Genomic DNA, 15,369 nt, shown 5'->3' on the forward strand with positions numbered 1-15,369 from the left:
TTTATTTATTTGCCCACGTCATAGGAAGCCGCAAAACAAAGCGTAACACGGTTCCAATTCTATACACTCCTTCATTCCAGAAAAAAGCTCGACATTATCGACGAAACAGCAACAAACTTGTACCTTACTAATCAATGCGATAAACAATATAAAAGAAGTAAGAATCTAACCTCAACGAGTTCCAAGCTACTATTCTTAAACTTCATTACAATCTTAAAAAACTCAGCATTATTCCCAATAAAAAGGAACTTCAGTTGAATTACACAAATACAACAGTAATGGTGAGTCCACTGCTGCAGCAGAATAAACATTAGGGTTTATTTCCAAACGAACAACATTAAATATTACAGGCTACAACGAGCTCTTTCCTGCCATCAACATCTCGTGAACTGAGTAAAAATGGATGTAGCTTGGTAACCAAAAGCTAAATTTTAATAACTAATAATGTAGAACGATCGCCTGACAGAAACTACATTTTCTTGCTGATAACATCATGCCTGAAGAGATTGCTGAAGCATTTGACCAGTCCAGCAGATTTATTGTGTAACTTCTACACTTCAGAGATACTGAAAACAAAAACAAGCACGCTTATTATAATCACCGGATGGAAAACTATAACACCTAAACTTGGGTCCAAGTTCAACAGGGCTTGTTTGTTTAAAAGAAACTGACCTCTTGAGAATTTCAAAATGTGAAAGTATTTTAACTTTTTGCATTTTATTTGATTAGAAATGTCTAAAAATGTATATTATCTTTTCTTAACAACTATTTTGCTCTGCTGAGTTAAAAATTCACATGATTTCATTAAATTAAATATTAACTAAAAAGTCCTGGGCAATAGAGCATAATAATTCTTGAATTCTCTTTCAAATTTCTGTTAGATAAACACACTGTAGGCAACAATCAAGCGTTTCTAGAAGGAAAAAATATAGAACAAAAGCATCTTTATTGGGAGCATGCAATCAATTAATATATTCAGAGATATGAGAAATAATAAAGTTCTAACCTTCCCACAGACCTCCAGCACAAAGGCAAATTTTTTTTCACCAGGTGTCATGAATAGAAGTACCCTCTGCATTTCATAGATCCACATAAGCACTTTTTTCTTCCACGGTCTCCTTGCTCAGGTCGAACCATCCCATAATCAAACGTCAGCTCTTGCATGGGAGGAATATGTCGGATTGCAAAGAAAGCAACATGGAGGTATGACTCATTGGTACTTTCACGTAAAACAGGCTTCCAGAACACATTTGGCGAGCAACTATGATTCATGAATCGAGCTTCGTTGCCATTAATTTTTGCACTTATAACAAGGGGAAAGGGGACTTTTGTAGAATCATCAGAATCATCATGCACAGCTTCCAAATGCTCATAATAACGAGTAGCATCAAAAATGTAATTATCTTCCTTTCCATTCCCAGTATCACCTAATGTAGATGTATCTACTGCATCCCCAGCATACTCACAGATAAAACCTCCAGCACGAATGGGATCCCAAGATCTAAGTCCCCAACCCCTGTCATTTGTCTTAAAAATCTCCAAACGGACTTTCGGACCAGCCTGAGACATTCGGTTCCGGCAGTTTGGAGGACATGTGCAGGTCGCTCCACACTCATATATCAAGGGTTTATAAGTCAGAAGAACCCCAAGAGATGAATAGGGGAGATATCCCTCGTTTCTTTGAGTACAAGGGCAGCTGGAAATACCTGGTTGACATCCACCAATGCATTGACAGCCCGAAAAAGATTTAGGTGTGGAAAAAGGTTTGGCATACTTGAGATTACGAATATATGTGAAATAAGGTGGTCCCTTTTCATCATCAATATCATTCACAAGACTGACAGGCTGGGTCTCTGCTCCTGAAGTTAAATCAGGAAGGATGACCCCAGTCCTCGGAGCAGTTCCATTCTTCCACTGCTGAATTGATTTCCACAATGTAAAAGCTTCAGGTTGACCAGGTACTCTAACCAACTTGTACTTGAAAACATTGCATCCAGAATTGTTTTTCTCTGTCCATGACTCTTGAATTTTGTACAGGCCATCATAAACATAGATCTTCCCAGTTGAACCGGCAATATCCTTTAAACCTCGGATGACTCTCACCTCATTTGCACGATGCAAACTCTTTTCTAAAGCAAGATTTCCCCTTTCCAGTTTCTGATCAAACATTTGTCCATCTCTTCTCTGCACTCCACCCTGGCCACTGTAAATCAAGACATCCCCATCATCTCCCTGATCATCATATCCTCCAGATGAAACAATGCTTACAGCCACAGGTTCTTCGTCCACGGTAATTTTCACGTTCATGTAATCTATCCCAGCCATACTAGGAGTATGTAATCCAACGATGCAAAGCTCCATCCTAAAGAAGAAAATATCGCCAACTTCTACCCCAGGCACATGACCAATCCTCTTTGTGTTATTTGTCCGAACCCCTTTGGTCATCAAGAGTGAAGCAGCTTTCAGATCTGGACGTCTACTAACCCCTGGAGACATATCCTTCACTTCTTCAAGTTGGGTAAGCCTTCTCCGAAGCAAATCAAAAACCAAGAGTATGGAATCAACTGTCTCCTTGTCACCATTAGCTCTTCTAACATCACCAAACTGCTTAAGCTTATAGGATGTTAAGAATCTATTAACTAGCGATTCAACATCAAAGCTATCTCCATGCTCGTCTTTGCTCTTACCAGGGTTGTTATCTCCAATCCCAACTCTGCTCTTCCTTGGACGCCCCCTTCGCTTCCTAGCATTACTCGCATCCTCTGTGTCAGTTACATGCACACTAAATCCACTTACATGCTGGCCACTTTGATTCAGAGAGTCACTATAACCATCATCGTCTAAAACTACAGGTTCTGAGCCCCTCTCAGATTGCCGAGTGCCCCCATTTGCCTGGGGCGTTGGTGTTCTAAATGAATTCAATGGAACGGGAGCTGGTATAGAATTACCAAAAGCACGATTCCCTGGCAGATTTGAAACACCTGAAGGGTGAGGGTTCCGATTTGGTTGAGAATCATTGGGTACCAAAAATGGGTAAAATGGATGGATCCCAGGGGGGAAAGGACCAGTAGGTGGCACACAAACGAAGGGTGAGGGTTGGGGGGTCGAAACTGAAGACATGCCAGGCGGGTTTGGCAAAACTGGTACAAGACATCTTAATGGCCTCACATCTAAAACCCTAGATTTATCAATTGACCCCAATGAAGGATTCGAGTCTGAACCTAAACCTTGCTCCATTTAACCACTACACAACAGTCTTATTACAGATTCTGATCAACACTAAACCACGATAAAATTACAAAAGTTTCCAGGTCCCCCTACTCGATTTCGTTCTTTTTGTGTCCCACAAAGATAAGAGAACACGCTTTTCTTCGATACTTCACTGTTATATACAATATTAATATCACGTCATGCAGTTATACAAACCATAGCCAGAAGGTTTAAGGTCCAAACCTTCAAAAAACCCTAACAAATCTACTACCTGTACCGTGCAAAAACGTTTGATTAAAATGTTTACTGAAAGAAATAATCAAACTTTGGAAGAAAAACTGTAAAGCCCTAAATTTTTGTCTAGGCCCTAAAATCCAATTTAAAAAAATTAGCAAGAAATGAAGAGTAAAACGAGCAAGGATTCAATAAAAGAACCTATTTTTGAATAACATATGACATAAGAATTTCGCCGTAAGATCTCGATGGGAACAAAAATCTCGAAAAAAGAAGACGACTAAAAAAAACTTCCATTTCTATTAATACATAAAATAAATTGGATAAAAAGTTTATTAATAAAAATTTGGTAGCAAAGATCAGAGATTCATGCGCGATAAAGAGGGGAAATAGATCTTTAATGGAGAAAATACCTCGCAGGATTGAATGAGCGTATCGAGGAGAGAGAGAGTAGGGTTCTGGGGTTTGCTGCCATAATAACGCTGCGATATTGAGGAAAATTTTTAAATGGACAAGAAGAATGAGCTTTGAAAAAATAATTGCTACTTCAATTTAGGCTTGGTTGGCTACGTTATTGGAATGAAAATATATTTTTAATAATATATTGATGAAAAATATGTAATTAAAAAATAAGAAATTTTTTTTAAATTTACGTGTAATATTATTTTATTAAAAATATGTAATTAAAATGGTATCAAATCACTGTTGAAATTTTTTTTTTTCAAATAATGTGGCTCAAATAAGGCCTTAAGCCTTTGTTTGGCTCCATTTAATTTTTTAAAAAAATGATTTTTGAAATAGTAATTTTCTTTTAAAGAATGTGTATTTAAAAAATAAGGAAAAACATTCGCTCTTCGTGTAATATTATTTTGTAGGAAAAAATGTGGTTGAAAATGATTTTCGAAAAAATAAAGATGGTTTTGTTTTACGTTTCTATTTTTTGTTTTATGTTTTACATTCATTTTTTTTTTGATGGATTATTTTAAAATTGCAGAAAATGCGTTTTGTTTGTCATTATGAAAAACTATTCTGAAAATAAAAAACTAAAAAACGAGTTTTATTTAAGGTTTTTATTTTATGATATTTTTTCAATTAATTTGATTATTTAATAAAACATATCAAATGTATGCTAATATGAGATCAAAAAATATAAACTTTATAATTGGTTAAAAAAATCGAACTTTGAATTTTCTTTAAGCATCTTAATATTGCACCACCTCCTCTTATTATAATGTGCTCTTTTAGATAGTCGTATTCATGCTTATTTGGCACTGGTGAGCTCCTTCCCTATCGTGTAACAAATTTTATTACAACATGTTGAATATGTTGAACGTTATTGGATTAAGAATTAAGGCACCATTTGATTCAACAAAATTTTCTCTAGAAAATGGAATTTGGATTCCAACTTCCACAAAAAGGGTGTTTGATAGCTTATATTTACCATGGAATTGAATTTCTTAGATTTCTCGAAAATTGCACTTTTTCTTGTTTTCAAGGAATTTGAATTCTCACCAATATGGTGAGAATTCAAATTCTAGTCTACTCTAACATTTTATTTTTTTCGTTTTTTTTTTTTTGTAATGGAAACTAATTCTAAGAATTATTGTAAAAAAATATTTTATTTTAATTGACAATTTTCCTATAAAATAAAGCCAAATAGACACTAAAAGATAGATAATTTTCTTGAATTTTTTATTTTTTTGTTTTTGTTGGCAATGGTAACAAATTTCATTCTCAACATCGGTAAAATATATCTCTTTAATTAACAATTTTCATATAAAACAAAGTCAAATGAATACAAAAAATACTTCTATTATAACATTTTTCATGTGAAAATTTATATTAATTAAATACAATAATTTACAATTCTCAAGAAAACAATTTTTAGGTAATTCAATTCTTTGAAATTCGTTTTCAATTCAATTCTATTTTTGCAATCAAACGGACCTTATATAAAAAGAACACAATCTTATATTAGAAGTTCAAAATACTCAATCCAACCAATCAAGCAAATCAAAAGGTTCCAAGACACGCCCTCTCCTAATTTTCTAACATCATCACAAATGTCATATAAAACAAAATCGAAATAACTATTTCTGAAATTGGAAAATTACCTTCACTCTCTTTTCTTGAGGTTTGAGAATAGCATCAAAGAGATGGATTCTTCACTAAGGTTCTTAGAAGAGTTTGGGACGAGAGAGAGAGAGAGAGAGAGAATATTTATACTGGGGTAGGTTTCGTGTGATTTTAATAGTTATTTTAATTTGAGAAGATTATAAGTTCACTTTCCTTATTTTGAGTTTATTCAAAATACTCAAAACGTTAAAAAGTCATTTTGAATTTTATGTGGTAAATTTTTTCTTGTTTTCGAAAACGCATTTTTTAAAAATAATATATCAAACAAGTTTCGAGAGTTTTAGAAAATTGAAAATTGCAAATGGCATCAAAACGTCAAATCAAACGCAGTCTAAATTTTTTGGAACTAATTTATTAAAAAATATATCCAATGAATAAATAAAATTTTCGATCACATAATCAATTATTTACATTGTAAAATATATCAAATCACGTAGTGACGTATCTTACGAAAATGTTACCACATTCAACTCGTGTTCTAAACAATTTTGCCCGTGTCATCATAGTTTTGTACTAGCACTTCTGCCTTTTTGTAAGAATTCAATTTTCACCGGAAGATCACCTTCTCTATTTATTTTTTCAAGCATAAACTTTGATGTAATTTATTTTTCAAGAAGAAAAAAGAAAAAAAATATATATATATATACAATTTCTCCAACAGTCAATAGCTAGAAGGTAGATGGAATACAAAAGTGTTAAGAATGAACAATTGTGTTTGACGAGTCTCTCCCTGAATTGAGTTATTGAGTTGTTTTTTATTGAAGATAACATTCCGTTTTCACTTGTTAAAGAACTATATTATCGAACTCTTGAACAAATATTTTCAAAAGACGTCCATGGTATTGCTTTTATAAGGACAACGACAACTCATTTAGGTGAATGCATGTGTTGAGCACTTGTTGCACCATTGACAACCATTTAACGAATGAAGTGATAGTCAAATATTATATGTTTTGTGCGAGCATGAAATATCAAATTATGGGACATGTGAATGGCGTGTTTCCTGTCACGTTGGAATAGTGGTCAATGTTTCATGGTAATGTGGAGGTCTTATGGAACATTCCAGATGTTTTATATGATTTTCTGAACATTTTAATAGTTTTTTAAAAACTTCGTTGGATAAAATGTAAGTTATCATATTTTATGAGGATTAAATTAGCAAATAAATGAACTTATTTATTGAACGTAAGTCCATGTTGATGTGTATAAATGGGGGCAAATTTCAAGCTAGGGTTGGCAACGGGGCAGGGAGTTAGAGTTGGCCTCACCCTGTCAAGCATTTTCCCTCCTCGTCCCCCTCGTTACCCGTTGAAGACGGGACGGTTGTCCCGTTTATGTATCCCTTTAATTTTTTTTATATATAATTTTTGATGATTCATTTTATTGCCTACATTTATTCAAGTGAGATAATAATATAGTTATTCAATTTTTTAATTTATTTATTTATTCTTAAAAGTTAAATTATTCGAATATATTAGACAAGCTAAGGTTTTTATTATTTGTTATATTCCTTAAATAATCTTAATTGCAATCTTTTATTAGAATTAAGGAAATAAGTAAATCAATCATTTGTCCTTGAGGGTTCAACATTAAGCCTCTCATACCTACTAATTGATGTACCTGAGATGCATTTCCTCTAACTCCCGAAAAAAGACATTATATGAACTGGATTAAAGGGGCCAGTCATCCTAAAATTAGGATTCATTTCTTGTCGCAAATATTCACTTGTAGCATACTATATTTCAATGGATTGGTATTTTGTGTTTAGAATTTCTAACTTATTATTTTTAAAATTATATAAATTATTCTAAATTCTTTAGAGATTTCTATTTTTTCTTTTTCTTTTTAGGAATAAAATATGGAGTTTGTCCTTTTTCTTAGTGATTTCGAATAAAACATGTATTCAAATGTAAGAGAATTGACAGGTATTTTGATTTCTAATATCTTAGTGTTGGTATATTCTTTTTTCTTTTTTTTATTAGATGGGTTTTTCTTGATTAAATATAGAAAAAGAAGACCATCCCCTTTCTGCTTCGATAGGTCTAGGTAAGGTATACGAAGAAAAAGCCAATTTCATGTAATTTTTTGATTTAAAGTATTGAATTTTTGAAAAAAAAAATGTAAACAAGGTAGGGGCGAGGCCCCTATTACTCGTATCACACCCATTAAGCAGGTAATCCCCATGCTTGTTCGAGACGGGAGCAGGGCCTCGTGAATATCAAGTTTGATGGGTATTTTGCCATCCCTATTTCAAGCCTAATGATAAGGAGTAAAATAGATTTTGGATGAGGGATCGACCTTATCCCCTACAGTGGGGGTAGGCAATAGCTCGACCAAACTAAGCTTAGGCGCGGTTTGGTTTGAGTCGATTTCGACTCCAACCCGAAATCAAAATCAAATTAATCTATTTGGGTGAGTTTCAACTCAAACCAAACTTGCTCTAGTTTTTAAACTAAATCGAATCGAAGATCTGGTTCAATTCAATAAGCCGGTTTGGACTTTTAGTCCAAAATGAATTAAAAATAAATAAAATTTGTTCGAGTGTTGGGCCCACTTATACTACAAAAACTAAAATAACTATTATACTTATAAATTACTTGACATGAGTGTGACGAGTCCTAAATATGCCGACGTGGTTTGACTATTTAATTACATTTGACCTATTTAGTCAAGTAAGATATTTTCCGGCCTAAGATTGGCCTGGCACATTTCTACTCCTCCTATATATGTGATTCCTTTCACAATCAAGGCATATTTTTTTAATTCTAATCAAACCCCTTCACTCTCTCTTGCACTCATATTTCTTTTGTCCGGTCGTTGATTCGATCGTCGAAGTGCAAACAGACGTTGGATCTTTTTTTCGACTAATACCTTTGTCTGCTAACGAGGTGTTCAGTGTGTAGGTGATGTTTACTTGGAGGGGATGATGTGAGATTTTGTTAACACATTTTTTTAAGACAACAATAACTAAATAATTTCATATTAAAACTTAAGGGTTTCTCAAGACTAAAATTAGAAAATGCGTTTGTTTAAAAACTTTAGAAATAGTTTTATGACATTTTGGACGAGCACGAGAAGACTAGAAGAGAGAGGGAGATGAGTATTAATATTTGGGTAAGTTTTGTGTGATTTTATTATACCAAAAAAGTCTAATGTAGCATCTAGCTGCACAAACTAAAATTTGTGGTGGACTCGGTGATGCTATGGGAACTAAAATTTGCGGTGGTGATTTCGTGAAATTTGGCCAATAAAAAATATGGTTGACGTCGACGATAGTGCCAGAGGTGGTGATGGTGTTAGGTCACGATCTTGGTTGTTGACTTTAGCCACAACAACGAATGATATAAATACTACCGTTGCTTTGGCTTTACTCATGTTAGTGACATATTTCTATGCGGGTATTACCAAAAATCGTTAACTAATTAGCAGGCTGTGGGAATAGTCGAAGCCATACCCAATTGAAAAAGGATGTTATCCAAACGCATTTTGAGTAATAGGCTTTTTTTTATTAAAAAATTTATTATTAATATGAAAACAAATTCTTTTTTAAAAACCTAGGCTCTGGGATAGGTCCGTGTGGTGTGGTGTGGTGCGAAGTGAAGGAGAAATTTTCAATTTTTTATGTTTTTCATTTTTATTTATGATTTGGATTTTTTAATAACATGGGCTTAACTAAGTTACCATTTTGCCCCTATCAAATTTGGTCAAAATAAACTTTTTCGTCAACTACAAGCAACTGGATGGTTTCTATCCATTTGGATTCCACTTGCATATTTATAAAAGGTTAGAGATTTTTGTCGGCACAAATTAAATGTTAATGTAAAGTATGCAAAAATTGAAATGATTAGGGACTACTACTATAATTTTCCCTATATTATATGTCTCATGAAGAGCTATATATCATTGTGAAACTCTAATTTATCATTGTGAAACTCTAATTTTTCTATGTATTTGACATGCGGATTATCAATTCTCATGTATTGACTCTCAACCCTAGTTTCACATAAGCAATGCATCTTTGATTGAGCATCGAAAGGTGATGGGACGTTAGCTGTAAAATCCGTCTATCAGATCAACTATTTCGTTAATGATGAGAAACGGAAGTGTACTCGTGAGCAACATTAAGTATTTTGAGAAGTTTAGTGGCCAAAATTTGATATACTAAAATGTAGTGAACAACTAATGCATTTGTCTAAATTTAGTGATTATTGGTACAATTAACTCTGAGTGAACCCTTTACTGTAAAACAATAAAATTTATCATTTACGTTCTTAAAAATGTAGTTTCACATTACTTACAAGTAATTTTGTAAGCATGAAATGGCAAATCATTACGTTGTATTGATCGCCTTGTACGATGAATTAGGTTGTCTTCTACCCAACCAATTGCGTAGTATGTCAACATCTTCCAGCTCTCTCGCTCCTCTCTCTTTAAAACTCAATTCTGTAGTGCTTCACCTGGCCCAGAAAACATAGTGCGCCACCATTTCCACTTCTTCTTCGGTCTTAAGTGCCTATCCACCGGTCTTCACCAGTGCCTTAAACGCAGAAAATCACTGATTAATGGACCATGAACATCAGCAAACTCTTCTTGGTGGTGTTAATGCTGTGGGTCCCACCAGATTTTCACACCATTTGACTAGCACCTCCGACCACCACCACCGCACCCCCCCACCCACCCCCCCAAAAAAATAATAATGATAATCGGGAAATGGACACACAGGAAATTTTTTATTGAAATAATGATACTTAACAAGTGTGCTTCAATAAGTGTAAACTTTGTTCAGGCTGTTGGAAGCAGTTGACGCATTTGCTTCTATTATGTTAGACCCGGTTAGAATGGAGCAATGGCCTTTTGTCAGATTTCTTCTGTAATATAATGCATACTGGAATTTAGAGCTCTTAATAATGATTTCCTTAAACTGCAGGTTATTGGTGGTTTTTCTTGCCTTTGACGTGTTCTTCATGATCTTTTGCGTCATAATGGCATGTATTATTTTCTTTGCATTGTTTTTTTGCTTTCCGATCTTAGCTACAGTTGCCTATGCTATGACTATTGGAGAAGGGGCCTCAGAAAGCGATATTATGGCACTTCCAAAGTACATATATTGCCAGCCCAATTCTTTGACAGAACTTGATAAGGGTATAATGGACAAAGTTGAATTAATTCCAAAGTCTGATAACAGTAACTCTCCTACTGAGCTTGCTCTTCATCTAGAAGATTCTGTAAGCATTTCTCCCTTTCTGTTCTTAATGTATAATTGTTTCATTTCTTGGTTTAGTTTTAAATCTGTCATTTATCTTTCTAAATCCAGAAGTTATTATTTCCAAACATAGCCCTATTTGTTTTGGGATATATGGAGTCATGTTGCCAATTGGAAAATTTCTAGATTTTTTCATTTTGTTTTGTATTACGATGGAAATGGCACTAGCCAATCTTATGGATATTCTTTTTCTATATGAGATGATGGTTAATTACTTCCTTAGAGGGAACCTTTTACTGCCATTTTAGGTAGAATGACAACAGCTAAGCCTTTTTATTAATAAAATTGGGGTTCCGCCAATCATTGATAGATCGACAAGATTGGCATTTTAAAAATATTATTGAATTATCTAAGGAAATTGCTTATACTCTTTTAGGGATCATTTAGGTTACTATAGCTATATAACTCCATCTCCTGTTGCAATTATACAGGTTAAGAGTTAGTGGCATGTAAGTAGGAAAGCATAGAACTCAAAAGTGTTAAGGAAGAAAAAGAGATAAAATCTTGTTCCTTACTCTACTCGTCCTGTCCATCCGGTATTGCGTATTAAACATTCACTAGGAGTATGCCTTTCCATTGTGAAGGGTCCAGGGCAAAGCATAAAAAAAGCAGTTCAAAAAACTTTCTTGATATGTTTTTACATTCGTGAAAGGAGAACCTCCATAAAATTGTGTATGTATATCAGTGTATTCGTTCTAAATTGTTGCAACCATACCTCATAATTTGTATGCTAAACATTGATAAAGTAACAATCATAAAGTTTCGTCTTCATAATACGAACAGCTGAGCTGAATTACCAAATGATTATTGCTTGCGATTTCTTTGCTTTATTTTTGGTTGAGAATGTTTTCCAATTCACATTACGACTTCTTTTACCTTGCAGGAGTGCTGCATATGCCTCTATAGGTACGTTGATGGGGTAGAGTTGTGCAGACTTCCTTGCAACCACCATTTCCATCATAGTTGCATCAGCAAATGGCTGCACATAAACGCAACATGCCCTCTCTGCAAATTCAACATTCTCAGTGCCGAGACGTTGGTTTGATCATTCTCAGCCAAGATTAATCCAGGATGTAACCTGGATAACAACAGGAATATAGGTGCCCATCTTGCTTATCTTCAAGGTACAGTAGAAATGCAGATTTTATGCAGAGCTTCATCTGGGGTTCTTGATGTATTGTTTTTTGCTGTATCAGATGTTGTACTATACATGGGGTTTTTACCTACATTCTGAAGCTTAATTCTGATATCTATATAGTCAGGTTTTACCCCCAAAGAAGTGGCAAAAAGGATACATGTAGCAGAGTTGAAATTAATTGGAAATAAGACTTAGTTTGTTGTATAGTCATGTTTCAGTCATCAACTAAATCGGCGAACCTCAATACACACATGTATGTAAGTTAAGAGTTTCCAACAGTCCACCAAATACTTTGTTTATGTTTGCTAAGAATCTAAGTAGAACTTGTTAGAAGAGGAAGAGGGAGGTCGAAACTAACTTTGTGTGATATGTTTGCTAGTGATCTGGTTGTTTTGAAATGTCATACAGTCGACTTTAAATTTATTAGGAACAAGATTCGGTTTGTTGTTATTGTGTAAGTGGACAATCTTACAATCAAATTACTTGAATAGTTTTGTACTCCATTGTTGAAGTAAGAACTAATTCATTTAGTCAAAATTCATTATTAGTCTCCACTAATTTGAAGTTGGATTTTAATACTTAAGAGATGTGACCGCACAATTATGCCCATGAGACCATTTAAGTGGTGGATTAGCCCAAGTACAAGTTTGTCAAAGTTTTGAATTGCTGCGGATTATACTGCATTTGACCTCGACTTATTCTCCATAAATTTGAAGTCAATTAAATAAATTCTTTTTGTAGTTCCATTCACTTAGTAATTATATTTAATGAAAGATTTAATACGAGACACGTGTCAATTATTTAAATTGTCATTTTCTTAATTTATTTTTCATTTAGGGTCCGTTTGATTGCAAATGTGGAATTTGGGTGGAAAGAAAACGAATTCCAGGGAATTGAATTGATAGGAAATTGTTTTCCTGAGAATTGTAAATTATTGTGTTTGATTGGTATAATTTTTCACGTAGAAAATGTTTAAATTAAAGTGTTTTTTGATGTTCGTTTGGCTTTGTTTTACATGAAAATTGGCAATTAAAGGGATAGAATTTACTGGTGTTGGGAATGAAATTTGTTTCCATTACAAAAAAAATTCAAGAAAATCATCTATCTTTGAGTGTTCGTTTGGTTTTGTTTTACATGAAAATTATCAATTAAAAGGAAATATTTTTTTACAATAAATCTTAGAATTTGTTTTCATTACCAACACAAAAAAATAAAATAAAAATAATAATGCTAAAGTAACATGGAATTCTAATTCTCACCATTTTGGTGGGAATTAGTTTTCCTTAAAAACCAAGAAAATATCAATTCCTGAGACAAGTAAGAAAAGGCAATTCCATGGAAATAAAACCCTATCAAACACCATAATGTTGGAAAATGGAATTCTTCCATGGAAAATTTTGGTGTATCAAACGCACCCTTAATACTTTTCTCTAGTTCTTCGTGTGTTTCATGCGAGCATACCTATGCTTTGAGGACGTGAAAATCTTTAGTGTTGATATTGTTGTTCAAAATAAATAGAAGAATATAGAATGAAAAATGGAACGGGCTGCGGTCGCAAGGTGACATACATGGCTTTGTTCTATGCTGCAACATAGGAATTTTTTATGCAATCACATAAAACAATCAACTAGTTGTTAAGGCCATTTTTTGTCTGAATTTTGGTGGCCTTTGGAGAATGTTTTGCATTTTTTCGTGCGTTTTGACACCTACTCGTCGAGTATTGATTGAGACCTGTAAATATGTGATCAATTATCAAAACAAAAACATTTGATAGAAAAAATTTCATTCCACATACAAAAGTTCAAAACCTCTTTCCATCATATTCAAAATTCTGATTTTGCGTTCTTAAAGTTTTGAAGGATTTCACTAATAATGCTTAAGGATTAAATCATTTTCAAGGTTTGATAAATTCTATAAATCGTTTGCCAACAATTTTTTTAAGCATCAAATTCAATCGTTTGAGAACTGCGACTATGTATTTGTGCATTTTTTTCTGTTTCGTCTTGTTCTTTGTTTCTTCTCTACCCCCTTGCATATAATTAATACAACATTTAGTGCGCTGATTCGTTAAGGTGTTATTTTGATTTCCGTCAGCCCATAGTTAGATTCGATTATTATTTTATTCTCTCCGTGTTAGACCTTCACCACCTCTCTCAAGTTGAATATTGGAACTTGGAAGGTCGTTTGCAATGCGACAAATCTGTATTATAGTAGTAACAAACAAAAAGTTCAGAATTATATCGAATGAAGCATTTGACTTAGTCAAAGTCAACTCACACGTCATTGCTCACGCACCTCATTTTATCTTCTAGTTATATTATTGGATAAAGTTTATACCGACGTTCGGTTTAATTTATAAGTTGATAAAAATTTAAGTCAAAATTTATATTTATGAAATTCACAAATTTTATTAATTTTTTACTTTATAATTTAGTAATTTTTATTAAAATTAAAGTTTATATTTTTATTGAGTTAGAAGGACGAAATCACATACCATAGCCATGAAACAGTATAATAGAAGCAAGTGACTCGATAACAAGCTAAGACTTGTTTGGCAATGATTTGAGAATTGATTTCTTGATCGTTTGAGAGAAAAATGAATATTACCTGTAAGAGGAGAAGTGAAAAATGACGATTGAAGTAGTAAAATAACTTTCAAAAAATTAATTTCTTAAGGAGAAAAATCAATGCCACTTGACAACAATTGAAATAAAAATATTATCTTGTTTTACATCCCTTCTGCCCATGAGACTTGCATTAATATTGTAGGCACAGAAGTCAAACGTGTGGACTCGACACACTGGATATCATGACTAGTCAACATTAGACGATGACCGTAAGATAGGAAAATTGGACGGTAGGCGTCAGTATTTGCTTGGACACGCGTCTTGAGAATTGGACTTGATGGTGGGATAATTGTCCTTTGCATTCTGCATTAAAAGAAAGAATAGAATCAGGTAAAGCAACACTTATTTGACTCTTGATATTATTCCTTCCCGTCCATATTGGTTACCTAAATAAATATATCTAAATTTTGAAATTTTGGGTGGTAGAGGATAATGTTGTTGAGGTCTGGATTTAGAATAAAGAAGATCTAATTCTCAGTTATGTTTCAAGAAAAATCTTGGTGTAGTTTGTGTAGGAAACTCATGATCTCGATTCTCAGAAAAAAATTACCTATTTGTTTGATGAAGAGTTGCAGAGCAACTACAAATTACGATGATTTCACTCTTTACTACAAAGTCGAGCCATGGCCCATAATGATTACCTTACAATGTACCCGATGAATCTCTTGTAATTTCCTCTCAAATCGAAGCTTGAGCTAGCCCCTTCTTTGATGGAGCTAAAACATCGGATTATTAACTTTTTGCGTTTTTTCGAAGTTTAA

The 15,369-nt window shown here is 33.6% G+C and overlaps 2 protein-coding genes across 7 annotated transcripts; one reads left to right on the forward strand and one right to left on the reverse strand.

The window, feature by feature from the left end:
- Positions 1-124: 124 nt before the first annotated feature.
- LOC111375319 (histone-lysine N-methyltransferase, H3 lysine-9 specific SUVH1-like) lies at positions 125-3,974 on the reverse strand. 4 transcript variants are annotated; one of them, XM_022998123.1, is made up of 3 exons: positions 3,858-3,974; positions 1,007-3,481; positions 125-497 (listed from the first exon to the last, which is right to left on the reverse strand). In XM_022998123.1, the coding sequence occupies exon 2, from the start codon at positions 3,235-3,237 to the stop codon at positions 1,054-1,056; it is 2,184 nt and encodes a 727-aa protein (XP_022853891.1). In that variant the 5' UTR covers positions 3,238-3,481; positions 3,858-3,974; the 3' UTR covers positions 125-497; positions 1,007-1,053. The 4 variants fall into 4 exon arrangements, with proteins under 4 accessions (XP_022853891.1, XP_022853888.1, XP_022853890.1 ...); XM_022998120.1 differs by having other exon boundaries at positions 125-566; XM_022998122.1 differs by having other exon boundaries at positions 125-566; positions 1,007-3,382; positions 3,858-3,962.
- A 6,290-nt stretch (positions 3,975-10,264) lies between these two features.
- On the forward strand, positions 10,265-12,479 carry LOC111375321 (E3 ubiquitin-protein ligase At4g11680-like). Of its 3 annotated transcripts, none has more exons than XR_002699289.1 (3): positions 10,265-10,805; positions 11,727-11,967; positions 12,102-12,479. XR_002699289.1 is itself a non-coding variant. In XM_022998124.1 (2 exons), exons 1-2 carry the CDS (start codon positions 10,488-10,490, stop codon positions 11,886-11,888), a joined length of 480 nt encoding a protein of 159 aa, XP_022853892.1. In that variant the 5' UTR covers positions 10,265-10,487; the 3' UTR covers positions 11,889-12,479. The 3 variants fall into 3 exon arrangements, 1 of the variants encoding a protein (XP_022853892.1); XR_002699290.1 differs by having other exon boundaries at positions 12,106-12,479; XM_022998124.1 differs by having other exon boundaries at positions 11,727-12,479.
- The last annotated feature ends 2,890 nt before the right edge of the window (positions 12,480-15,369 follow it).

The sequence above is a fragment of the Olea europaea genome, unplaced genomic scaffold (assembly GCF_002742605.1).
Source record: "Olea europaea var. sylvestris unplaced genomic scaffold, O_europaea_v1 scaffold1358, whole genome shotgun sequence".
In the NCBI taxonomy this organism is placed as follows: Eukaryota; Viridiplantae; Streptophyta; class Magnoliopsida; order Lamiales; family Oleaceae; genus Olea; species Olea europaea.

What these genes read in the sequence shown, in the direction of transcription:
- LOC111375319 (XM_022998123.1), bottom strand. Translation starts at nt 3,237, where the DNA reads ATGGAGCAAGGTTTAGGTTCAGACTCGAATCCTTCATTGGGGTCAATT.
- LOC111375321 (XM_022998124.1), top strand. Translation starts at nt 10,488, where the DNA reads ATGATTTCCTTAAACTGCAGGTTATTGGTGGTTTTTCTTGCCTTTGAC. An exon ending in CTCTTCATCTAGAAGATTCT is followed by an intron (nt 10,806 to 11,726) that starts GTAAGCATTTCT and finishes TTTACCTTGCAG; the next exon opens with GAGTGCTGCATATGCCTCTA.